Raw genomic sequence first — 26,049 nt, forward strand, 5'->3', positions numbered from 1 at the left:
ATTTTTTTTTTTTTTAATTTTGAGACAAGGTCTTGCTAAGGCAGGCTTCAACTTGCAATCCTCCTGCTTCAGTATCACAAGTGGTTGTTTTGTTTGTTTTGGTTTTTGATTGTTATTTTATGTTGTTTTTTTAGTGCTGGCATTCAAAACCAGGGCCTCACAAATGGTAGGCAAATTCTCTGCCATTAATTACATCCCCTGCCCAGTTGCTGGTTTGCATAGTGACCCCAAACTGCAAGAAGACTTCTAACAAGAGAAGCCATCCACCACTCCTGAGGGATTGCCTGGGATCCAAGCTCTGCAAGATGCTGAGCGAGCTCACAAGCATCCCAGACCTGGGAGGAGCCAAAGCCCCAAGCCCCCGCCCTCTCCGTAAGATCGCCCCTATTGACGTAGACAGACAGAAGCCGCGTCCAATGAGAAGACAAGGCCTGCTGCCCTAGCCCCACCCGCCGCGACAACACAGAAACCGGCTCACCTAACTGGCTGTCGCTGCACCTCGATCTTTCCGGGGTTTCCCCGTCTGGTCGGTGCGTCTGCGGAGCTGTGCGGTAAATGAGAGCGGGAAAGGACGCCCCGGTCAGGTAAGTCTGTGCTGGCTGAGGTGCTCCCTGGCCTCGATCGGCGGGCTGCTAGTGTCGGGCTAAAGATCTCGGGGTCCGGTAGGCGACCCGGCAGGCCAGGAAAGGGGTGGGCGGCAGCGCGCTCGTGGAACGCCGGCCTGAGCTGGGCGTGGTGGGGGGCTGGGCCCGCGAGCCCGGAGAGCGCAAGCTCGCTGCACGTGCGCTCGCCCTGCGGGGTCGGATCCTCAGCCGTAAGCCCCCGGGGGCAGGGGACGCGGAGTGTCGCCGCTGTGTCTGAACACAGGAGCGTTTTCCTAAGCCTGACCCTGAAGGCCCACCTAGGACTTGGCAGTGGCCAAACTGCAGGCCTTGGATTTCCCACGTTACAATTAAGGTCGTGTAGCCTGGCCAAGTGGCGCGTTCCCAAAATCCCAGTACTCAGGAGGCTGAGGCGGGAGGATCCTGAGTTCAGAGCTTGCCTCAGCAACATAAAGGCGCTAAGCAACTCAGTGAGACCGTATCTCTAAATAAAATACACAATAGGGGCTGGGGATGTGGCTCAGTGGTCCAGTGTCCCTGAGTTCAATCGCTGGTACAAAAAAAAAAAAAAAAAAAAAAAAAAACCACACACACAAAAAAAGTGGAAGTTAGAGCTGGGGTGGTGTCCTGTGAGACCCAGAGATCTGACCAGCAGGGGTGGAACCCTAGTTCCACCACCAGTTGTGACTTTCAGAGTATGTTACTTAATCCTCAAACCCTGGCTTCCTTAATATAGGGTTAAAAACACTAATTCTGCCAGGTATGCTGGCATTCCTGTAATAATACTAGCAATTTGGGAAACTGATGCAGGAGGATCGCATCTGTCTCAAAATGAAATGGGATGAGATTGTAACTCTGTAGTAGAAGTTCCTCAAGACCAAAGGGGCAAGGGGGACACAACCCAGGGTGGGCATTACACAAAGCCTGCCACCTGAAATATTTATTATAAATTTTAATAGAAAACTTAAGTTTTTTTCCCCTCACTAAACAGAACTCTACGCTGAATTGTCTGCATTTTTGTTTCTCTCTTATCCTTCTGCACTTGTCAACTTTTTTTTTTTTTTTTTTGATACCAGGGCTTGAACCTAAGGGTGCTTAATCACTGAGCCACATCCCCAGCCCATGTTTTTTTAATTTTTTTTTAAATTAGTTATTTAGATGCCCTTTTGGTATTGAATTGAGTTGCTTAGGGCCTCCTTGAGTTGCTGACACTGATTTTGAACTCGAAATCCTCCTGCCTCAGCCTCCTGAGCCACTGGGATTACAGATGTGCGCCACTGCACTCAGCTCAATTTACTTTTTTGGGGAGGGGACTGGGAATTGAACTAAGGGGCACTCAACCACTGAGCCACATCATCAGCGCTATTTTGTATATTATTTAGAGACCAGGTCTCACTGAGTTGTGTAGCACTTCACCACCACTCCCCCATTGCTGAGGCTGGCTTTGAACTCCTGATCCTCCTGTCTCAGCCTTCTGAACCGCTGGGATAGATATCCACCTTTAAAATAAAATTTTGGCACATGTTTGTAATCTCAGATACTTGAGAGGCTGAGGTAGGAGGAATCCAGGTTTGAGGCTAGGCAGCTGTGAATCTGTCTCAAAATAAAAGAGGATTGAAGATGTGGCTCTGTGGTAAAGTGCTGCGGGGGGTGGGGTGAGGGGGTTCAATCCCCAGTGACCTCCACACACACATGCACACAACAAGGGAAGGAAAGAAAAGACAGATTAATTCTTTACCCTCTTGAATAGTTCTGGCACCTTTGTAGAATACCAAGTAGCACTAGATATATGTTTTTATTTTGTGTCTTTCAGTTCTATTCCCTTGATCTGCATTTCTTTCTTTCTGCCAGTATCACAGTGTCTTGGTTAATTTTGTAGGAAGTTTGAACTTGGAAAGCATGAATCCCTTGACATTATTCCTTTTCAAATTCATTTTGGTTATTCTGGTCCCTTGAGTTCCCATACAAACTTTAGGATCAGCTTATCTGTTTCTGAAAAAAAAAAATGCGATTGCATTTTAATAGAGATTGCATCAAATCTGTAATTTCTTTCCCTGATGATTTTCAAAGTAAAACTCATGCATTTTCTTAAATATATTCCTAAATACTTTATTCTTTTTAATGGTATTATAAATTTAACTTTTCTTTACCTTCATTCTGGATTGTTTATTGATAATGAATGTTAATTGATTATTTTTTTTTTGTGATGCTGGGGATTGAATCCAAGGCCTTGGACATGGCTAGGCAAGTGCACTAGCGCTGAGCTGCACCTGATTTTTTTTTTTTTTCCTTTTAATATTGATCTTGTGACCTGCAGCTTCACTGAACTTGTTGATTAGCGCCAGTAGTTTTGTGGCAGATTCTTTTTTTTTTTTTAATATTTATTTTTTAGTTTTTGGCAGACACAGCATCTTTGTATGTGGTGCTGAGGATCAAACCTGGGCCCCACGCATGCCAGGCGATTAGAGCACACTACCCTTGAGCCACATCCCCAGCCCTGTGGCAGATTCTTTAGGACTGTCTGTAGGATTATGTTATCTGCAGAGATACTTCCTTTGTTTGTTTGCTTTTTATTTCTGTTGGAGTGGGGAGAGCAGACATCTTTGTCTTATTCCTGATATCAGGGAAAGCTCTCATTCTTCCACAGTTAATGATGTTAGCTGTGAAGCTTTTGTGGACACTGTGTCAGGTTGAGAAAGTTCCCTCTGTTTCTACTTTGTTGAGTGTTTTTATCATGAAAGGGTTTTGGATTTTGTCCAGTGCTTTTTCTGCTTCAATGGAGAAAAATCCCATGATTTTTCTCCATCTTCTATTAATTTGGTGTTTTATATTGATTGATTTTTATATGTTGACCAGCCTAATATTCCTGGGATAAATCTTATGTGGTCATGGTGTATAATGCTTTTTTTTTTTAATTTGCCCTAATTAGTTATACAAGACAGTAGAATGCATTTTGACACATTGTATACAGATGGAGCACAATTTCTCTACCTCTGGCCCAAGAGGGTGTCATAAATAGGGTAATCATGTCTGTTTCATTCCACCCTCCTTCCTACCCCCCACCCCTCCCCCTCCCCCCATTCCCCTCCCCTCACTCCCCTCCCTTCACTCCCCTCCCCTCCCCTCCTCCACTCCCCTCCCCCACTCCCTTCCCCTTACTCCCCTCTGCACAGTCCAAAGTTCTTTCATTGTCTCCCCACCACCCATATAATCCTTTTTATTTGATCCTGGATTTGTTTTACCAGCATTTTATTGAGGATTTTTGTTGATGCATTCATAAGGCATATTGATCTATAGTTTTCCGATGTTTTTGTTTGGAATCAGGATAATACCAGTCTTATAAGATGATCTGGAAATTGTAGTGAATATCTTCTATGTAACCTTTTTTTTTTTGCGATGAGATCTTTGTGTGTTGCCCAAGCTGACCTCCATTTCCTGGGTTCAAGCAGTCCTCCCATCTCAGCCTCCAGCCTCCCAAATGGCTCCGACTGCCACACCGATAACTTTTACAGTCTTTTGATTTTTTTTTTTTTTTTTGGAAGTGATTCCCAGAGGGCTGGGGATGTGGCTCAAGTGATAGCCAGTTAGCCTGGAATACATGCGGCCCGGGTTCGATCCTCAGCACCACATACAAACAAAGATGTTGTGTCTGCCGAAAACTAAAAAAAAATATTAAAAAATTCTAAAAAAAAGAAGTGATTCCCAGAAGGAAGAAGGCATGTATATTTATAAGTTACTTTATAAATATTGCCTAATCATGTTCCAAAATGTCAAATCGGGTTTATATATTTTTTGAGATTTCTTTGCGGGATAGCAGTCTCTGAGAACTGATTCTTCATACCTTGAAGAATTTAAAAGATTTTCTGATAGGCAAAGCCAGGCTCAGCCATCTGCAACACACCCAACTTTATAGTCTGTACTGGTTTCATCCAGTTTTCATTATTGATTGTTACTGAATGCTTCCTGCCCAGACAGGACTTCTCAATTTCCCACTGTTTTGGACCAGGTAATTTTTCTGTTTGGCAGTACTAGGGATTGAACCCAGGGTGTTCTGTCACTGAGTCACATCCCCAGCCCTTTTCTATTTTTTTGAGATAAGGTCTCACTGAAATGCCAGGGCTGGCCTCAGACTTGCAATCCTCCTGCCTCTGCCTCCTAAGTGGCTGGGATTGCACTTGTGAGCCACCACACACAGCTTTGTTCAGATCACTGTATTGATCTTGCCCATAACATCAGTGCATGCTATCGTCAGCCCACCTTATTCTCTTGGAGTGCCTGAGTTGATGATTTAGAAACATTCTCCCTGACCAAAAGCTGTACTTGCAGTAATTTCATTATCTTCTGTGTCCTTGGGATGTGCAGCCCCTGTGAAGGATAACAGTGTAGGAGGCGTGCTCCTGTCTTCTGAGGGATGAGGTCAAGTCTTGGACTCACCAGCATATTTTCTAAACTGTTTCCACATTAGTGCTGAAGTAAAAGAAACTAGAGACGTTTATGTACAGGCTGCACACTCTAAAGAAACATTGATCTTTTAATGGAATTGGTAATAGTAATAAACTTCATGTCAGTAAGGCTTATTTTTCTTCCTAACACTGACCATATATCTTTCCCCTCCTGGGCACAGCACCTTTGAGCTTGAAACTTAACTGATAATAGACACAACTGTATTCTTTGGGGTGTAATTGATTATAGGTAAACCCACACATGTGGTGTTCATTGTTTGGGAAATGATCATACTTTTGGCCTGGAGCAGCCAGTGATGTTATTTACAGAAAAGAGAAACAGTCAAGAGGCTGGGGCTGGGGCTCAGTGGTAGAACAAGTTCCTCACACATGTGAGGTGCTGGGTTTGATCCTCAGTACCACATAAAAATATATAACTAAATATATTGTGTCCATCTACAACTAAAAAAATGTTAAGAAATAAAAAGAGGGCTGGGGTTGTGGCTCAGTGGTAAGAGCACTTGCTTAGCATGTGTGAGGTACTGGGTTTGATTCTCAGCACCGCATATAAATAAATGAAATAAAGGTCCAGTGACAACTAAAAAATAAAAAAAGAGAGAGAGAGAGAAACAATCTGGGGAGCTAGGGTCTAGGGAGCCAGCATAGGTTTCTTGTGCGCAGGTGCTGGGGATTGACCCAGGGACTCGCACATGGCAAGCGAATTCACTGTTGACCCTGTTGACTGCCGCATCTGTGGAAAAGACAGGAGGCAGCAGCCAAGGAGCTTGATGCTCAGGGCCCATCAGGGCAGGAGGCCAGCCTGTGTCTGGGGATGAGATGGTGTTACGTGTGCAAAGAGGAGGATCTAGGACAGAGCAGTGGAAATGACAGGGTAGTGACCCAAGAGAAACCAATGAAGGATGAGTTTGACAAGGAAAAGGAGAACCAGGAGAAAGACACTGCAGCAAAGGAAGAGTGAAACTTGTGTGGGGTCACAGGTGGCAGCAAGTCAGGCTGAGGAGAGCGGGTGAGCATTAGCTAAGAACTCAGCAAGAGCATTTTAGCAGAAAGGTGAGATGGGGGAGGCCCAGCCACAGCAGGCTGAGGAATGGTGGGAAATGAAGACGTGGAATTTGTGCATGTAGGTCACTTCCATTCCTTTTAGACTTGAGCTAGAGCAGGTACAAATGAAAAACCTGGGCATGTTTATGAGCTAAGTTAAGGAGATGGAGACATTAAACAGGCGTCTGCAGAGTCCCTGGGTGGGATAAGATCAACAGCCAGGTGGGATGAGTGTGCCTGGAAAAATGCCAGGACACACACCTGTTTGTGTGTGTGAGGGATGATGTTAGGAATTAGTATAGGCAGGCATTTGAGAAGTTAGGGACATCATGCCTCGCACCATCTCTTCCCTGGGCTGGGGACCTGTGTTCTCCCTTGAGGGTGGTGGGAAGGGACTTGGGGAGTGTGCCAGAAATAGCTCTTTACAGGGAAGGCTTTGTGTGGCAGCTTTGGTGATAACCACTCTGAGCCTGGAGGTACTGCCAAGAAGCAGGGAGGAAATGCTCACTCCCAGGTGCTGTCTTCTCTCGTAGGAACAGAAATGAGTAAAAGCAGCTGGCAGAGCAGGAGAAGACCCGGGAGAAGAGGCCGCCAGCAGAACCCTTGGCTTCGACAGCATTCTGGACAGAGGCAAGTGCGGGGAACTGTCTGTGCCCATTGCTGCTCTGGCTTGTCCAGCACACTGTGTCTCACATGCAAATGTCTCTGGGTTCCCCCCCCAAAATGAGTCTAGGTGGAGCCTGAGGAGAGCTGTGCTTCTCACAGGCTTCTGGGTGGGTGATGTCTACTGCTCAGCCCCCCACCCTGAGGAGTCAGGAAGTATGGCCAATCTTTGTTACCAGAGTGACTGTGGTTTCTGGCCAGAGCACTAGCCATAGGTCATAGGTAGACATTATCTGACGTAACTGGAGAACTGCTACTCCATTTTGGAAATTATTCTTTTTCTTTTGGCCAAAGGAAATAATCTGTGGAAACTTGTTCAGCCTAAGTCTTGGAAAAGTACTACTATTAATGTATGTAGGATATAATATATATTTGTATGACATAAATATATAGAAAATATAGTGCTTAAGATATATAAGTGTATAAAGAATAATATAGTGAACACCATGTACCCACCAGCTTAGAAAATAAAACTCAGACTATACCTAATTGAAAGCCCAGCATGCACATTTTCCACATTCTGTTTATTTTCTTGCATGAAAGAAATACAAACAACAGCATACTCCCACCTGCCCCAGGAGAGGTCGTCCCTGCAATCAAGGGTGACTTCTGGGACTCCTGGCCACTGGAAGTCCTATACAGCCCTCGGTTTTGCAACCTCCCTCTTGAGCAAGGAGGGCATGTCTGCCGATTTCAAAGTCTTCCACATTTAGCTTTTCACAAGGGAATGTATAGGTTGTCTGGCTCTGAGTAGGTCCACAGCACACAGTGGGTCTCGTGGGGTGTAAATCCTCACCCTGGACCCATATTGTAGAAAGATCAGGACTGTGCCCAATGTTTGTCTGTTTTGTGAGGAGAGCCATGGATATTTTGGGGGGCCCCAGGCCCTCCCACAAGAGCACAGCCTGCAGCACAATGTGATCTGTGCGAGGCCCAGCCCAGCCATGGCAACATAGTATGGCTTGGAAATTTGCTGGGAACGGCCACCTGCTCTCCATGTGGAAAGAATGGAGCAGCAGTCCTTGGACGAGAAGCATAAACGTTTGTCATGACACTTAATCCTTCCTCCTCCTGCTGCCTCAGGAAACTCTGAGCCAGAGAAGGGGGAGTAAATAATTTTCCCTGAAACTTTGCATAGCCTGGTATTTTGGGGAGATTTATGTTGCATTCCTTCATCCTAGTTTTGCAGTTTCTTTCACTTTTAGACTATATAATGGGCAGAAGTTCTTGATTTTTTGTAGTTTTTTTTTTTTTTTTTTTAGAGAGAGAGAATTTTAATATTTATTTACTTTTTTAGTTTTAGGTGAACACAACATTTTTGTATGTGGTGCTGAGGATCGAACCCAGGCCGCATGCATGCCAGGCGAGCGCACTACCGCTTGAGCCACATCCCCAGCCCCAAAGTTCTTGATTTTAAAGTAGATTTTGTTGAGACTCTAAAATAGGGTCTTTTTATCACTATATTCTTCAGCCTATAATTGCCACAGAAGCTGCTTGTGGCTTTACAAATCCAGTGTTTTAGCCATGACTTAGTCTCAGGATTACTAAGCACGTTACCTCTATTTCCCAAGCCCCAGTTTCTCCATCTATAAGGTTGGCTGGCTAGTCAGGTAAAATTTAAACTCTCCTAATGCCAAACACAGTTAAAAATGAAATTCACCTGGTTTGGCACTACTCTTAAGCTGACAAAATGAGCCCAGTTGGTAAAATTCTTATTGGCAAAGGTTTCTGTTCTTTTTTTTCATCTGGAAAATTCTAGAAGACCTCAGAAAGTGCTGAAGTTGAGACAAAAAGAAGGAATTACCATGACATACATCCCCTTTTTAAAACCGGAAAGAGTTATAAACCCAAACCTGGCCCTCATTTTGGAGTGTGTAGGGAGTTAGTACTCCCCCAAGTCATCGGAAAGGACAGGGGTAAAGGCTGAAGAGCTGCTTGAACAATACCCAGTTAGAATGGTTGGAAACTCAGCCCTTCACACACATGTGTGTCAGCAGGTACGCCACAGAGGTGCCCCAGGATCTGCAGGACTCTGACTGTGAGGATGGCGAGGTCGCATCAACGTCAGCCTCATCCAGCACTGGGGCTTCTTCAGTGCCAGGTGAGCAGGTTGCTGTGTAGGCCTTCTGGCCCAGCCTGGGGAAAGGAAACCTCCTGTTGCCTTGTCTGTTGCTGTCTGTCCTGTCCGCCCTTCCTCCCAGCCAGGGATGTGTGTCTGTGTCTCTTTATTTGCGTGGAAACCACAGCCCATTCCTAACTTGGAGGAAATTCTAGGAACAAATTGAAACATTTAAGGAAGGAACTGGGCTTGTCAGGAACAGTGACCTTAGGACAGATGGTCTCCCCCAGGACTGAACTCAGTCCATGATAGAAACAGGCAGCTGAGAGGGGTGGGGGACAAGCCCCTAGGCTCCTTACCAGGTGGGTCAGTTCATAGCATTTTAAGTTGGTGAGTTTGTTTATTCATTCATTCATTCATTCATTTTTGCTCAAGATCTGCCAGGTTATTACTTTGACCCTGAAAAGAAACGCTACTTCCGCTTGCTGCCCGGGCACAATAACTGCAACCCCCTCACAAAGGAGAGCATCCGGCAAAAGGAAATGGAAAGCAAAAGACTGAAGCTGCTAGAAGAGGATGAGCAGAAAAAGGTGGGTTCTGTACCCCTGGGCCCCCCCTCTATCAACATCTGTCTGTGGCTGAAGGAGGCCCTAACACCAGGCATAGACACTTCAGGGGAGGAGGGCCCTGGATTTTCCCTGACAGGGAAATGATGAGGAGAATAAGAACAGGCAACAATCTCCTGCCCCCCACTTCCTGTTTGTTCATCAGTGGTTCTAACATGTCCTTCCTGGGGAGACTCTTGGGAAACTGCATGATAGAATTTCAGTGATGTAGTTTAAATAGACAGTGCAGGATTTTGATGGGTATGATTTGGATGCCACAGGCAGTCGTTTTTTTAGATGGATACAATACCTCCATTTTATTTATTTTTAAAATTTTAGTTGTAGTTTGACACAATACCTTCATTTTATTTACTTATTTTTATGTGGTGTTGGGGATCGAACCCAGGGCCTCACACATGCTAGGCGAGCACTCTACCACTGAGCCACAACCCCAGCACCGCCACAGGCAGTCTTGAAGACAGGTCTAGATGCTGGGATATTTTGTTAGTGTGGGGCCAGTGGCAGGGAAAATGCTTGGCCTCTGGGTTCTCCCGGGGTGCACAGTGCATGACTCAAAGCTGAGTGTCTGGTCCACTCTGTATCCACCAGCACAATGGCTTCATCTCACCAGGTGTAAGTTGACAGGGCTTGGACAGAGGTGTGGTGCAGACTCTGTCACCCATACAAGCCTTCCAGTGCTGGTATTTCCCCTTGTCAAGGAGAAGAGATTTCAGAGGACACCGTCAGACTTTTATGCATATAATTTTTGCCCAAATACCTGTTTTCTTCATTGTATCTATGGAACTAAAATTCTTTTATTCTATACACAAATAAATCTTCACTGAAAAAATTTTTTTTTCCTTAGAAAGTAGCCAGAATGGGATTTAATGCATCTTCCTTCCTACAAAAAAGTCGTCTGGGTTTTCTCAATGTCACCAGTTATTGCCGGTAAGATAATGCCTCATTGTTGTTTTCTCAGTGAATGTTCTTTCCCATTTCTTTCTTCTATGGTCCAAGAATCCAGTCAGGGGAGAACGTGTGCTGCTCTGTGAAGACACTTCACAGTTGAGGGCTCCAGTTTACAGAGCGAGGGAGAGAGACCCTTGCAGGATGCCAGGAGGAGAGGGAATTTAGACAGAAATGACTCAGGATGTTCACTTTGTGATCCTTGTGGCAGCTTTATTCCTATGAGAGTTCTGCTTCCTTCTCTTCCTCTTCTAATGAGGGGTCACCAGAAATGGATTTTTAAATGCATACATGGGTGGTGGCTGGGTACTGTGGTAATTACAGCTAGTTGAGAGGTTAAAGCAGGAGGATCATATTTTCAAAGCCAGCCTCAGGGACTTACTGGGACTCTATCTCAAAATAAAATTTTAAAAAAGGCCTGGGGGTATATATAGCTCAGTAGTAGAGCACTTACCTAGCATTCACAGGGCCCTGTTCCATCCCCAAGATTGTTTTTAAAACAAACCAATTTGGGATGCCTGATGTAATTCTAACTAAAACTCATGAGATAGGCTGAAACATGCCTCCTGTTACCTGAGAGATGGAGGCTCAGTGGAGAGGTTTGCTCCAGGTAGAGCTAGAAAGAGAGGATCTGCCTGACTCTAGCACCCAAGCACAGAAGCCCTGCATTCTGCTGCCTGTTGCTGGTGTTTGAGGGGGCTCACTGGGGCAGTCCCCTCACTTTGGAGAAGAGGCCCCTTCAGAGAACTACTGTGGTACCTTTTGGAGAGTGTGGGGCAGGGCAAACTTCCTGTATTTCCTCCTGAGGGCAAAAGAGATAAAGGCCTATTAGAAAGATCCCTTCTATGTGAAGTGGAGAATGGCCGTGCTGTGGAGGGAGGAGGGGACAGGAAGGTAGATGGGCAACCTGGCCTCTTCTTGGTCACCCTTTGCCCTCAGCTTCTTATTCATCTCTTACTCTTAGGTACATTCTCATTATTACAAGAGAATGAATTATACTAAATGATCTAAAAATAAATCCCTTAGGTTCTAACTTTCTTTGAATCCAAGGAGGTCTACCCAGTATTTTGTTTGCATTTTCCTGAGTGAAAACTAAAATTATTCAGATTATCAGGAAGCTTGCTCAGCTCCATGGCTGAGAAATAATACGGAGAAGTAGTCAGAAAGAACAGAAGTCCCCAATCTTCCTTATTTATTTATTTATTTGTTCATTCGTTCGTTCGTTCATTCATTTATTTTGAGATAGAGTCCAGTCTGGTTTCAAGCTCCTGGACTCTCTCCTTTGCCTCCCAAATAGCTGGGACTGCAGGTGTGCCCCACCATACCTAGTTCCCCAAGTCTTCAGGGATGGCTAGCTGTGGTACCCACACTCTCCTTACACTTCCATTTGCCTTTGTAGTTTAGCCCACGAGCTGCGAGTGAGCTGCATGGAGAGGAAAAAGGTCCAGGTTCAGAGTTCAGATCCCTCTGCTTTGGCGAGCGACCGGTTTAACCTCATCCTGGTGAGTGGGAAGGAGATGTCTCAGGATGCCAGGTATGGCTGCCTCTGGACACTTCACGGCTTAGTACTGGTGGTCTTCAAGCATGATTGTGTAGAAGCCAGTTGCTATGAGAGCAGGTGGTGTCCTCTGTGTGTTATGACTTGAACCTACCGGCTCACCTCTCTGGGAGCAGACACTGAGCTGGCTGGGCAGGCTGTGCTGGGGCCATCACCAGCCTTCTTCAGCCCTGTCATTTGACATAGGGCCTGGGCCCAACCACACATTAACTTAAAAAATCCTTATGAAGGTCTGGGGTTGTGGCTCAGCAGTAGGGCGCTCACCTAGCACATGCAAGGTCCTGGGTTCGATCTTCAGCACCACATAAAAATAAATAAATAAAATAAAGAAATTATATTTAAAAAAAAAAGTTTGGGGAAAAAAAAATCCCTACAAAATAATTTCTCCCTGGCTATGTTGTGTGTGCAATTGAAAAGGTACATGGTGGAACAGGGACTTCTAACCCCTGATAGAGTAGGACAAGGTTTGGAGGCCAAAAGTGAAGTTCTAGTATGCAAAAGAGTATGACTCCCTTTCTCAATGTCCCTGATGTTAGTGGCCAGGGCCTGCAGGTCTGTGTCCCTGGGCCTACAGATCAGCACCCCTCCATTACATCATTTGTAGGGAGTGGAAGGTTTCCTCTGTTTTTAATTGGGCCTCGGCTGGAAGCCAGAGCCAGCTGCTGGAGTCCAGGGGCCCCAGGAAATATTGGCAGAGAGAAAGTAAATGAGGGAGCCCCACTGCTCCATGGGCCTCAGAGAGCATAGACTGCCTGGGAAGCCCGTCCTTCCTGGTGGCAAAATGAGAACTTGGGAGAAGGAGAGGAGAAGCAGTGATCTGCTGGCAGGGCTGGAGGTTAACACCTTGAGATTGGCCCTTAAGGTTGATGCTGAGTTCTTCTTCCCCAGGGCACCTTGAGAGCAAAAGACCTGCCCACACCTAGCGGGTGTGGAACAGGGCCCACATTTTCAGCTGTGATGTCATCTTTTGTATTTGTAGCTATAATTTGAACTCGATCAGAATGGTTTTTTTGCACTGGTTTCCCCTCCAGAGCTCCTTCCGCAGGGTAAGCCAGGGAGGGGTATGAAGGTGATTGGCGTGGAGTCTGGTGCCCATTATTAGCCTGACCACCTCATGCTGGGTTTTGCCTTATTCAGCTGGGGATAGATCTTCCTCATCACCCTGTGACACAGGTGACTGGCAGCAAGTGTGACCAGAAAGGCAGTTTGCTACCCAGAGAGCACTTTTTCAGATCACATTCTAGTCACTGGAGTGGTTCAGGCAGGGATATAACTCTCTTCCCAAGTCAACTGGCAGAGTGATGGGCATGGCACCCCACACCCGTTACCTGCTAAGCGCACGTTCTCCCATACAGCTGCTCTGCCAGCCCCTGCAGCATTGTTTTTTTTTGCTGGTGATCATAGTATATTGTAATAAGGAATGGAATTTTGTATCATTCTTTATCCATAAATGGTTATAACTAGCATTTTCCATGGTTCCATGGCTTTCATGACTGCCCTGTGGTTATTTTCCTCTGGTCTGACACTGGAACTCTTCAGGCTCAATTCTGAGCAGGGTGGGTGACTGCAGACCTCAGGCTTCTGTCCATGCCCCATCCGGCCATCCACATCTGTGCTCCTAAGTGACTGACCAGACCCTGGGAGCTTTGCTCAGAGATTGCTACACTGAGCAGGAGGAAGATAGGCGATGTCCACAGTTGCTCCTAGAGAGGAGCTATCTGTCACCTGGGGACATGTACTCCCTGGAGGCCAGGAGGTCACTTGCAGCCCATCCCCTCCTGCAGGCAGATACCAACAGTGACCGGCTCTTCACAGTGAACGATGTCAAGGTTGGAGGCTCCAAGTATGGCATCATCAGCCTGCAGGGTCTGAACACCCCCACGCCCAAGGTGAACATGCACGAAAACCTCTACTTTACCAACCGGAAGGTAGGTCTCTGTCTCTTCAACCTTCTAGCCACTTTGCCTTTGGGCCAGGGGCACTGCAGTGGTTGGCCAGATTCAGAGATGACATATGACTTTTGAAGAAGGGAAGGCATAGATGCCTCATTTTCCCAAGGGACAAATAACTTGTTAGTTCCTGAGAACCAGTAGAGTAGAGGGGACCCAGGAGTTTCTGTGTTGGAAGAAAAAATCAGATGAGCTGGTTGGGATGGGCTTGAGGCAGCAGTGGTGTAAGGACACTCCCTGCAGGAGGGTTGGGAGTTGGTCTAAAGTAGCAGAGTTGCTGGGATGTGGGCTGCAGTGACTGTGGCCAGCACTGGGATGGAAATAAATATAAAGCTTTTTCGCTGTCCCGGGCAACCTTTAGATTGCAGTGATGCTGTACCTCTTCAGAGAAGCTGTAACTTCCGGTTCACTTAGAACAAGAGCCGTGGTATGCATACAAATTGAAAATCGCTTCTGGGTTAAGTAAGGCACGGTATACACCTTTAGAGTTAGGTTTGTCCCCTGCCACTGTAGAGAATGTGGTCCTGGCCCAGAGGGGATTCCAGATACCTCAGGGTGGGACTCGTGCTGAAACAAAGGGACTGAGGCCTTTCTGGCTGCCTCCAGGCCCAACAGGGCTAGGAACTCTCTCCTGTCCTCAGAATGCTTTTTCCAACCCATTTTAAGAGGAGTGAGATCTTTCTGAGGAAAGAAGTCATGAGTCTGTGTCTCCACAAGTTATTCTAGAAGAAAGCCTTTTCCGTGAGCTGGCAGACAAACCAGTCTTTCCGTCCTGCTTTCTTGCCAGGTGAATTCTGTGTGCTGGGCCTCGCTAAACCACTTGGATTCCCACATTCTGTATCCTTTGCCAGGGGAAGAGGTTTGTCGGGCATCTGTGCCCTGTGTGGACCTGAACATCTGTGGACTTTGTGAGATGGCATCTTAGTGCAGGGGGCTGGGGAATTCTGCACTCATGTCTCATCCTTCAAAGGAAAACAGGACACTTAGGTAGATGGTCAGAATTCCCGTGGAGCACAGAGAAGCCAGCCGTTGAGCTCCTGTAAACATGGGATGATATTGATGTCCCTGGCAGACACTGTTCTGGAACTACACGTGGAGGTGGTGGAAGTAGGTTGGAAACCAGGCAGTCTGGCTCCAGAGGCCACTTACTCCACCTCTGGTGTGTGGCTGCAGATTCTGGGGTCATTAGACACACTCAGCATCCGTGTCAGTACCTCATGGTGAAGGAAGGAAGCATTGGTTAATAGGGGCACAGGGGAGGGAAGGCTGACCTAGGGATTGCCTCCTCTAGTACACTCCCCACTCAAGCTACTGCCTCCCCTGAGAGCTGGCAGGGCTTCTTTGCTAGGAGCATATGGTACAGAGTCATGTCTGGGCCTTCCTCTGGGACCACTGGAGGCTCTTGGTGCTACAAAGGACTTAAGTTTACCTTGCTCGTTGCCACATATGCATCACCCAATCAGAGAGCTGAGATGTTGACCTGGTTGCTTTGCAAATGGTTACATTTTTTAATGACTTAGGTATGCGTGCACATTTAGCAAATCTGCTAAAGCCAAAGCCACGTGTTGGTGGAGTGAGTTCTTGGGTCATGCCCATAATGAAGAAGTTAGGTTTGGGGGGATTTTTGGTACCTGCAGTGAACCCAGGAATGCTCAACCACTGAATATAATCCCAGTCCTTTAAAATATTTTATTTTGAGACAAGGTCTTGCCAAGCTGTTTAGGCCCTTCCTAAATTGCTGAGATGGCTTTAAACCTGTGATCCTCCTGCTTCAGCCTCCCGAGCCAGTGGGATCACAGGCATTCGCCGTCATTCCCAGCCGCCAATGAGTTCTTAAACCTGTGTGCTGTCATTGCACTTAACACTGGCTTCATGAGTTGTCATGAGATTTACATTAGTTAACATCTGTGAATGTGCTTAGGAGAGCTTCTGCCCATCATTGGTCCTCACCACATGAAAACTGAATCAGAATCTTTTTTTTTTTTTTTTCAGTTTGCTTCTTGGCACTACATTTTGAAGGATTTTAAAGGCTGAAGTACATTAATGATCTGAGTATAAATTTTATGTAAGGCACAAAACTGTGTGGTTTTTTGCTTGGTTGTTTTGTTTTTGGTATGGGGGATTAAACTCAGGATACTCGAGCTCTGAGCCACATCCCCAGCCTTATTTTGTATTTTATTTAGAGACAGGATCTTGTTGAGTTGCTTAGCACCTCACTTTTGCTGAGGCTGGCTTTGAACTAGCACTCCTTCTGCCTCAGCCTCCTGAGCCACTGGGATTACAGGCGTGCGCCACCGTGCCTGGCACAAAACTGTGTGTTTCTATAAACTGCAGTTTTATGTGGCTGTTGTTTGCTGGAGCTCGAGACCACCTGTTCTTTTTTCTTTTTCTTTTTTTTTTTTTTTTTTTTTTGTGCTGGGGATTGAACCCAGGGCCTTGTGCATGCAAGGCAAGCACTCTACCAACTGAGCTATATCCCTAGCCCTCCACCTTTATTTCACTGATCTAACTGGAGGAAAGGAGATGCCACGCTTTGCAGAGAGAAAGCAAGGTAGTGGTTTCTCAGGTTTCTCTGTGGGCCAAGGAAGGATAAAACTCCAAAAAATTGGGTCTATTGCAGCTTGAGCAGTGGCATGATACCTGTTGGTCATTCCAGGTCATCTTCAGCTTTTTTACTGAAAATTTTTTTGTGTATTTCTCCAAGGATTCACAAAAATTTCTTCCTTCACAAAAACGGCACCTTGTTCAGATCTGCACTCTGCATTTCTTCCCCCACTGGCTTAACCTTAGATCAATTAAGAGTAAACCTATTGAGCTGAGGCTGGGGCTCAGAGGTAGATCACTGGGTTCTATCCTCAGCATCACATAAAAGTAAAATAGAGACATTGTATCCACCTATAACTAAAATATATATATATATATATATATGTATATATATATATATATATGTATATATATATATATATATATTTTTTTTTTTTTTTTTAAGAGTAAACCTACAGTACTAACCCCAGTACATAGTTACAAAGTTTGAGTGTAACCTGGGGTTCATCTACAGTAACTTAAAAGTGCACATAGGTAAGAACTTCCTGTTTCCCCACCCTCCCAGCCCAGGAGCAAAAGGTTTATTTAGAAAGGAATTGAGCTGTCCAGCATCAGTTCTCTCATTTGTGGTTTTAGAAGCTTGGATATACTAGAAACATAGTATGGAGATTACCACCAAAGGCCATATGCCACGTATGCATCACACATTCAGATGGTTGAGATGTTGACTTGGTTACTTTGCAGATATTTACATTTTTCAATGACTTAGATTTGCGTGCACATTCAATGAACATCTGCTGAGCATCTACACTCCCTTCATAAGGTTACAGGCAGCTCAGTGGGTAATGAATCTGTGAAGGCATTATATGGGACAGGGATGCAAGAATTGCCCACACAGATGCCACACGGGAAGGAGGGGACGGAGTTCCCAGCCGAAGGATAAGTCAGGAAGGGGTTTGGTGCGTTGGGCAGCAGGTTGCCATCCCATGGGTCTTTGCCTAGGTTGGACCTTTCAAGATGGAATCCTCGGGACATGGGGTGCCCTAGAGGACTGTGATTGTGGGGATTCCTCTTGTAAGTGTGGAAACATATGCTGGCGAGGGTGAGACCTCAGTAGGAGACTGTTGCTAGACTTTACAAGAATGGCAGTGAGGGCATGAACTTCAGCAGCAGGCATGTAAGAGAAACCACGAGCCAAAGAAAAACTTACTAGCCGAGTTGGTCACATCTGAAGGTGCCAAGATGGAACTGCAAGAGGCCAAGAAAAGGAGTGTGCCATTACAAGTTGGCTGTGTGGTCATAGGACAGGACTGGAATGCTTCAGGATGATCATCAAATCAATGTAGGTGAACCCAGGAGACAATGGAGATTGGAAAGTTGGTGTGGATATTCTGTGTGGTGCTTCCTACAGGTTTTAAAAGCATGAATGGCGTGATATTATCCATGGACAAATAGCATGTGCATGGAAGTATTAGAGCATGGCCTACAAGAACTCCTTCCACTCTGAGAAGAGTGATTCCCAGGGTGGGAGAGAAGAAGTGGACTGGGGAGGGGTCAAAGAGGGCTTTTTTTTTTTTTTTTTTAATGTACTCTGATTTTCAAATTGTACATTTTAACACTTTATTTATATGGGTTTTTATGTGGTGCCGAAGATTGAACCCAGTGCCTCGCCCAAGCTGGGCAAGCACTCTACCACTAAGCTACTACCCCAGTACCCCACACACACTTTTTTTTCCTCTGTGTATTTTATTCCTTTAAGAAAGTCTGAAACTAGATGTGGAATATGTAAATGTTAGATCTGCCTGATGGGTGTGAGTCTGTCCTACTTTGTCTTATAATTTTTTGAAGGGTGCTGATGGCCGTCCTCCCAGAGGAGAGCCTTGTACTGTCCTTAACAGCTTTTTCCAGGCTGTGCCTCATGGGACTCGCAGAGACGCCAGGCTGTGCCACTTTGCTTCCAGCATCATTGTTTGTAGGTAGTCACCCAGGTACGGGGGTTCTTTTCTTTGGGAAAAAACAGAGCTCTTGGGGATGTCTCTGTCCTCTGTCTTCTAGAAGCTGCATGGGATGTGGCAGGGGCGGTGTGAGCCAGAGGCTGGGTGAGCCTGGATTGGAGCATGGGTGGGTGCACTGTGCAGCACCATGAGAGTAATGAGTCTGTCCCAGGTTCAGTACTAGGCATATTTATAATGTCTCTTGCTTTTTATCCACTGTGGGTCCCTTCAGTAGCCCAAGCAGAGTTAAAGTGTGTGTGACCAGTGTGAAACAGCAAACCTGTGGTTGGGGCTGCCTGTACTGATCATTCAGAAGACATTTATTAAGCTTCTGCTGTATGGCAGGGATACTGCCTGTGTTTTGGCTGAAGGCATTTTGACTGCTCCTAGCAGCACTGTGGACATGAAGTTTTCAGCCGTTCGGAGAACTTGGGTCAATGAGACATGTTCAGCCACTGAGAGGGCAGGCTTTGGCAGACCTGGCACGAATCCCAGCCTGCCCCTTGTCCACTTGAACAGATGGCCTGACCTCTGGGAATTGGTGACAGTGCACCATCAGGTTCGTGAGGGTCAGTTGTGGTTAGCCAGAGCCTGGCCTTCCATTGCACAGTGGGAGGAGTGTCTGGTCACCATTTTACAGATGAGAAAACTGAGGCAAAGAGAGAGTGGAATTTACCTTATAAAACTTATTTTTAGCCTTAGAAGTCAGGATAGCAGTTCCCTTGGGGAAGGAGTTGGGGTGAGAGGTTGGCACCCGGGAAAGGACATGAGGGAGCCTCTGGGTACTGAAATGTTTTGTTTCTCAACCTGGGTGGTGAGCATGTGGCTGTATTCATTTTGTGATAATTTGTGTTTTATCAGAGCAAATGTTTACCTTTAAAAAATTTCACCTGAGTACACATTTTATAGCATGAGCCAAGTTTGAAACCACCTTCTCTGTGACACCAAGTGACTTCCCTGACAGCTGTTAAGACTGTGCACTCCACAGTCTGAACTGTAAAGAAGGACCCCTTGAGCAGTTGCCCAGCTGAGTCTCTTTTTCTGTTGCCACAAAACCCATAAAAGGACCATCGTATAGACCCTTGGTCTGTTTTCTGTTGCTATAACTAAACGCCACAGACTGGGTGATTTTTAAAAAATAGAGGTTTACTGAGCTCATCGTTCTGGAGGCTGGCACCAGCATCTGACGAGGGTCTCCTTGCTGCATCATAACATGGTGGAGTGTTTCACATGGTGAAAGAGCTAAATCTGCTAGCTTGGGTTCTTTTCCTCACAGATCCACTAATCCCATCATGGTAGCTTCATCTTCCTGGTTTATCTAACTCTAGTTACCTCCCAGCCCCACCTCCAAATGCCATCAGCTGTGAGGAGAACATTTCCAAATATTAATTTAGGAGAACATACTCAAACCATGGCAGTCCCTCTGGAGCAGCTTTAACCAGTGGCTTCCTGGATCGGTGGTCACTGGCCTGGCAGCATGGAGGGATCTTTGGGTCCAGAGGGCAGCCATGCCTTACATTTTATGTCCCCCAACAGGTACAGACCGGCCTGGCATGCTCTGCAGTTTCCGGATCCCTGGTGCCTGGTCCTGTGCATGGTCCCTGAATATCCAGGCAAATAACTGCTTTAGTACTGGTGAGTTCCGGCTGCCTCCCCCAGTGCCCTGAATGGGGGAGTGCACTTCAAACCCCATCCAGCAATCCCTCTCCCTAGAGTGCCAGGGACTCTTGTCTCATCAGCCCTTTTCCATCTTTGCCAGGTTTATCTCGGCGAGTGCTGTTGACCAACGTGGTGACAGGACACCGGCAGACGTATGGGACCAACAGTGATGTCTTGGCCCAGCAGTTTGCTGTCATGGTTGGTTGGATTGGAAAGAGTGTCACAGGAAGTTTTCCCCACAGCCCAAAGTTTTCTGGAGTTGGATTCCCTGGTGTAGCATCTAGTCCTCCCTCTGTTACAGGGGGAGAAAGAGTGTCAGAAAGGATTAATGGGTTACTATGTGACTGTTTCTGAGCCGAGGGAAAGTTGGCTGATCCACAAAGGCCTGCCTAAGCTGACTTTAATCAACTTCCTGTTTAAAAGAATTGTTAGCAGTTCTTGAGTATTTGGATTAGCCAGCAGGACAAATCATTTTCAAAATGTTGGGGCTGGGGATGTAGTTCATTCAGTGAGTAGAGCACTTACCTAGCATTTATGAGGTCATGGGTTCCATCCCCACCACCTCAGAAATAAAATGTGTAAGTTCATACTGATTCTTAGCACTTAACTAGTTTCATATACAGTTTTCAAGTTATATATTTAAAAATGAAAATTTGAGCTGGGCACAGTGTCACACATCTGTAATCCTAGCAGCTTGGAAGGCTGAGTCAGGAGGATCTCAAGTTCAAAGCCAGCCTTTCAGCAACTTAGTGAGGCCTAATGAACTTAGCAAAACCCTGTCTCAAAGTAAAAAATAAAAATGGCTGGGATATGGCTCAGTGGTTGAATGCTCCTGGGTTCAATTGTTGATTCAAAGTCTCAGTGACTCTAAAGGCTGAGGCAGTAGAATCACAAGTTCAAGGCCAGCCTCAACAAGTTAACTTAGCAAGATCCTGTCTCAGTATAAAAAGGGCTGAGGATTCTGCTCAGTGGTTACTGTTATTTCAAAGACTTTCCCTGTCAAAAGTGCCGGGCGCAGGGGTGCACTCCTATAATCCCAGCAGCTTGGGAGGCTGAGACGGGAGGATTGCAAGTTCAAAGCCAGTCTCAGCGAAAAGCAAGGAACCAAACAACTCAGTGAGACCCTGTCTCTAAATAAAAAATACAAAATAATAATAATAATAGGACTGGGGATGTGGCTCAGTGGTTGTTCCTCTGAGTTCATCCCCTGGAGAAAAAGTGTGCAATCTTTATTTAAAGAGGAGGGAGTCCGCTGACCTGCTGTAAGCAGTAAGTGTAGAGTTGGCCATTCAGACCTCCCCAGCCTTCTGTCCTCTCATGGGGACCACACACCTCACCTGAGCTCCACTTTCTACTCCATGCTCCTTGCCTTACTTTCTTGCCAAAGACCTTGTTGGGGACAGTGTACTGTCACCTAAGGGGACCGTGGGACCACCTCCAAGCACCTGTGGGCTTCTCACAAGGACACTAGAGGAACATGGGGTCCAGTTCTTCTGCATTCTCACTGACCAAACTTTGCCACACCAGGGGCTGGGTTGGGGCAGGGAGAGAAAGGAAGACACACCCTTTCCAGTCTTAGGGAGAGGTGTGTACAGCGGGCGCTAACTGAGCAGTCCCTCTCTCCACAGACTCCTTTGCTATTTAATGGTTGTCGTTCTGGAGAGATCTTTGCCATTGATCTGCGTTCTCGAAGTCAAGGCAAGGGCTGGAAAGCCACTCGCCTGTTCCATGACTCAGCAGTGACCTCTATGCAAATCCTCCAGGAAGAGCAATGTCTGATGGCATCAGACATGGCAGGAAAGGTAGGGGAACTCTGACATCCTGAAGCCCCAGAGGCTTCTGGCCCGAAACCCTGCCACACCAAGGGGTTCTAGGACACCAGGCAGGGAGAAGTTATAGGCTCTCTGGCTGGGAGTTCCTTTACTGCCCTCATGACCTTAGTCTGGCTTAGAAGTGAGAAAGAATCTCTGGTCATGTGACTTTGGTGGCTCAGGAGTTAGAGGTGCCGATCCTCATAACCTGAAGAGGCCACTGGAAACAACCTTGTGCTTCTTCCCACAGATCAAGCTGTGGGACCTGAGGACCACCAAATGTATAAGACAGTATGAGGGTCACATGAATGAGTATGCCTACCTGCCCCTGCACGTACATGAGGAAGAAGGAATCGTGGTGGCAGGTAGGTACTCGGAGGAGGGGAGATTCCACCTCATCAGTATGTTAAGCAACAGAAAAGGGAAGTAAATCAAAACCAGAATTGCCTAATGAGGACTGTGGACAGTGGGATAGGGACTGGAGGCTAGGTGGCGCTGGGTGTTAGTAAGCAGCAGTTTAAACAGCCAGTATATGGACAGTGCCCTTGTCAGTGGGCAGACATCACAGTGATGGGCAGGTGAGGTGCAGCAAGACGTCAGCTGGAGGACCTGGGTTAGGGTGCAAGTCTGCTCATCAGGTCAGCGTATCCTCATGCAGTTTTGTCTGAAAACTTATTCCCATTCTTTCTAGTAGTGCCCTTTAACACCTTCCAGAATCAGTAGAATAGAAGCAGCTGTCTAGCTACTGAACAACTGTTCCTATAAGTACTTATTCCCCATAAAAAACTTACTGTGACTAAGCAGTATTACTTTGTTCGAATTTTCTTATTATTCTCACCAACATCAACACTTACCTTTCTTTTTTATATATATATATATATATTTTTTAGTTGTTGATAGACCTTTATTTTATTTATTTATACCTGGTACTGAGAATGGAACCCAGTGCCTCACATATGCCAGGCAAGTGCGTTACCACTGAGTCCCAGCCCCAGCCCTTACCTTTCTGTAAGTTTTCATCTCAAAAAAGGATTTTTCTGTGTGCTGGGTAACAGGGAAGAGCCAATTTTGTTTTGTTTGTCTTTGTTTTGCAGTACTAGGGGTTGAACCCACGGGTGATGTACCACAGAAACATCCCTAGCTCTTTTTTTGTTTTTGAGACAGTATCTTGCTAAATTGTCCAGGCTGACCTCAAGCTTGCAACCCTCCTACTTCAGCCTCTTGAGTTAAAGGAATCACAGGCATATGCCATGGTGCCCACCATGAGCTAAACATTTAGTGAGAGACAGGTACAGGCAGGCCACTGACTGCAGTATAAACTGCACCCTGAGTTCATCCTTGACTGAGATGGCATCTATGGTCTTAGAGACTTGAGTGATTGGTATGAAACCCGTGGCAACCAAAGGGCCACCCTCCTCCTCCTGATTTCCAGAAACATGATACATGTCTTGGCTGCCATAACTACTGTGTTAGTGTCAGATTGCTTAGAACTTAGAGCCCTGAAGACTTTAACCTGGATTATGAACTTGAACTGTTCAACTAGAAAAAACTCAGGAAAGAGCTGTCATCTGGTTTGTCCCCAGGATGTAATGAAGTTGAGATCTTCCTGGCTAGCATTTCATAAAAAAGGAAACCAGATTGCTATCATAGACCAGGTGGGCTGGGCTCCCACTTGACCAGCCTCTGACACAAAGAGAAGCAGAATCCCCTCCTGAGAGCCAGGGTGCCTGCCGAGCCACCCACAGTGTCACAGCCAACCAGTGCAGCTAATCATGTTGAATACCTGCAAAATGGTTATAGAGTATGTATTTTTTAATATCATGATTTTTATATTAAAAAATACATACTAGGGGCCGAGGTTGTGGTAGAGCGCTGGCCTAGCATGTGTGAGGTGCTGTGTTCAATTCTCAGTACCACATTAAAAAACTAAAGGTATTGTGTCCAACTACAACTAAAAAAGGAATTTTAAAAAATACACACTAGAAGTAGAAATACATTCCATTAACACGTTTGTGTTTGGGTTCATATAAAGTCACATTTGGTCCTGGTAAATCATGAGGAACTGGGATGTACCTGTAGGTAAGCTTGTCCTTGCATTCTCTTGCTAACCTGCAGTGTGTCTTCTCTGTCTCTCAGTGGGCCAGGACTGCTACACAAGAATCTGGAGCCTCCATGATGCCCACCTGCTCAGAACCATACCTTCCCCATATCCCACCTCCAAGGCCGACATCCCCAGTGTGGCCTTCTCTTCTCGGCTTGGAGGCTCCCGGGGAGCACCAGGGCTGCTCATGGCTGTCCGGCAGGATCTTTACTGTTTCTCCTACAGCTGATTCTGTAGGGAGCCGCCTGCAAAAGTGTGGATTTTAATTAAAAGGAGTAAAGAGTACTTTATTTCCATTGCTGATGAGGGCTGACTTTTTTTCTCCCTCTTTTTGCTCCTGTCCTCTAATGAGGGCATTTCAAATGAAACTGTGCACACAAATTACATCCTTCATTCTTCTGGCTGCTAGGGGCAAGGTGCTAGGTGTTCCACATGAATACACCAATAAAGTTGTTACAGTGAAATTGTGGGCATACAGAGCTTGAAAGTCCTTTTCATAAAATAAAAGGTACCTACATCCTTTTCTTGTTGAAAGCCTTTAAAAAGTTAGTTCCCTTTGGTCTTAAGGACTAAAGGAAATGGGTAGTAACTAAATTAGAGCTGCTTCTTTTACCAAAAGCCCTGTGGAGAAGACCAGTGATGAGATTGGTGAATATGGGTAGATATTGCCTGGGGTCTCAGGAAGACTTGTCCTTGAAAAAGCCAACAGGGTTGGAAAGGAAAAGCCAGGTCATGTCTTCAAGTCTCATCATTAAACATGATGAGATCATTAAATATGGCCTGTTCAGGAGATCTCTTGAGATATTCCTTTTGATAGCACTCATGCATTGGAAGGGAACATGGATCTCTTTAAATGCTAGTTTTTAAAGAGTCCTTGAAGTGCCTTTATTGAAACACTTTCCAGAATGTAGGGGATAGCAGCTTCTATTTTTATTATAGCAACTTGAATGTCAGATTCAAGGACCCAAGGTCAAAGAAAATCCATTTTGATTTTTTGTGATTTCAGAGCTGTACTTTGTGAAATGTTCATACAGAGTTAAGAAGCCTTTCTACCAACCAATAAAGTAGGAAGAACCATGGTGTGGATGATGCTTCTGATGACTGAGAGCTTGAGCTGCTGCAGCAGCAATTTAGCCTCAGTTTTTTTTTTTTTTTGGGGGGGGGGTGCTGGGGATTGAACCCAGGGCCTGTGCATGCAAGGCAAGCACTCTACCAACTAAGCTATATCCCCAGCCCTCTAAGATCCTGGATAAGAGAAAAACCGCTGAGACCAACTTTAGTAACTGTGCTGGAGAGCTTCCCTCTGCCCTTGGGCCTATCTGGCCTGCGCATGCATGCCTCAGGAGACTGACCTCCGAACTAGAGGGCTCCCTGAACCCCAGAGGCAGGGCAGGTCAATGAGTGGGAAGAACCAGCAGGAATGCAAAGGGCAAGAGGACACCAAGTGGGCTTGTTCATTCCCTGGCTCCCTTCCTGTTGGACTGTGGGTGGTTGTGACCAAAGGCCACAGCTTCATTTGGAACATAGCTCTTATCCTCTTGAATGTTCCATGTACTTCCTGCCAGAAGCCTCATATAGCTTACAAAGAACCAAATCCAGAAAATGGGTGAGAATATCAGACTGGTTATGTAATAGTTAAACTATAGGTTGTAATATTTTTAGTGTCTCACATTTTATAAGGAACTTATCCCTAATTGATTTGAATAATAACCCAGAGGAGGCAGGAAGAAAAATAGTAGTAATATAAAATCAGCATCATTTTACAGACAAACCAGGGTTTAGGCTAGTGGTATAGCTCAGTGGTAAAGCATGTGCTTAGGAAGCACAAGGCTCTGACTTCACTTTAATCAAAGCTGTTCCAATATTAACAGTACTGTTCAGAGATCATGATCTGAGAAAAGGCACAGTAATCACAAAGAAGCCCAGAGCAGCTAGAACTGAGGTGACTTATTGGCTAGGAAATCCACTTAGGCTTTTAGTTGTCCTCTCTTCAGGACATTGAAGGGAGTAGACTAAGGATGGGACCAGCGCCTT

At 45.9% G+C, this 26,049-nt stretch overlaps 1 protein-coding gene across 1 annotated transcript; it reads left to right on the forward strand.

Moving 5' to 3' along the window:
• The first annotated feature begins 426 nt into the window (after positions 1-426).
• Dcaf4 (DDB1 and CUL4 associated factor 4) lies at positions 427-24,488 on the forward strand. The gene is made up of 14 exons (XM_005321199.5): positions 427-584; positions 6,640-6,736; positions 8,767-8,870; positions 9,264-9,418; positions 10,299-10,381; positions 11,799-11,901; positions 13,742-13,885; positions 14,694-14,743; positions 18,359-18,438; positions 19,981-20,079; positions 20,204-20,301; positions 21,732-21,905; positions 22,165-22,279; positions 24,051-24,488. Exons 2-14 carry the CDS (start codon positions 6,648-6,650, stop codon positions 24,242-24,244), a joined length of 1,488 nt encoding a protein of 495 aa, XP_005321256.1. The 5' UTR covers positions 427-584; positions 6,640-6,647; the 3' UTR covers positions 24,245-24,488.
• Positions 24,489-26,049: the final 1,561 nt, after the last annotated feature.

The sequence above is a fragment of the Ictidomys tridecemlineatus genome, chromosome 5 (genome assembly GCF_052094955.1).
Source record: "Ictidomys tridecemlineatus isolate mIctTri1 chromosome 5, mIctTri1.hap1, whole genome shotgun sequence".
Taxonomy (NCBI): domain Eukaryota; kingdom Metazoa; phylum Chordata; class Mammalia; order Rodentia; family Sciuridae; genus Ictidomys; species Ictidomys tridecemlineatus.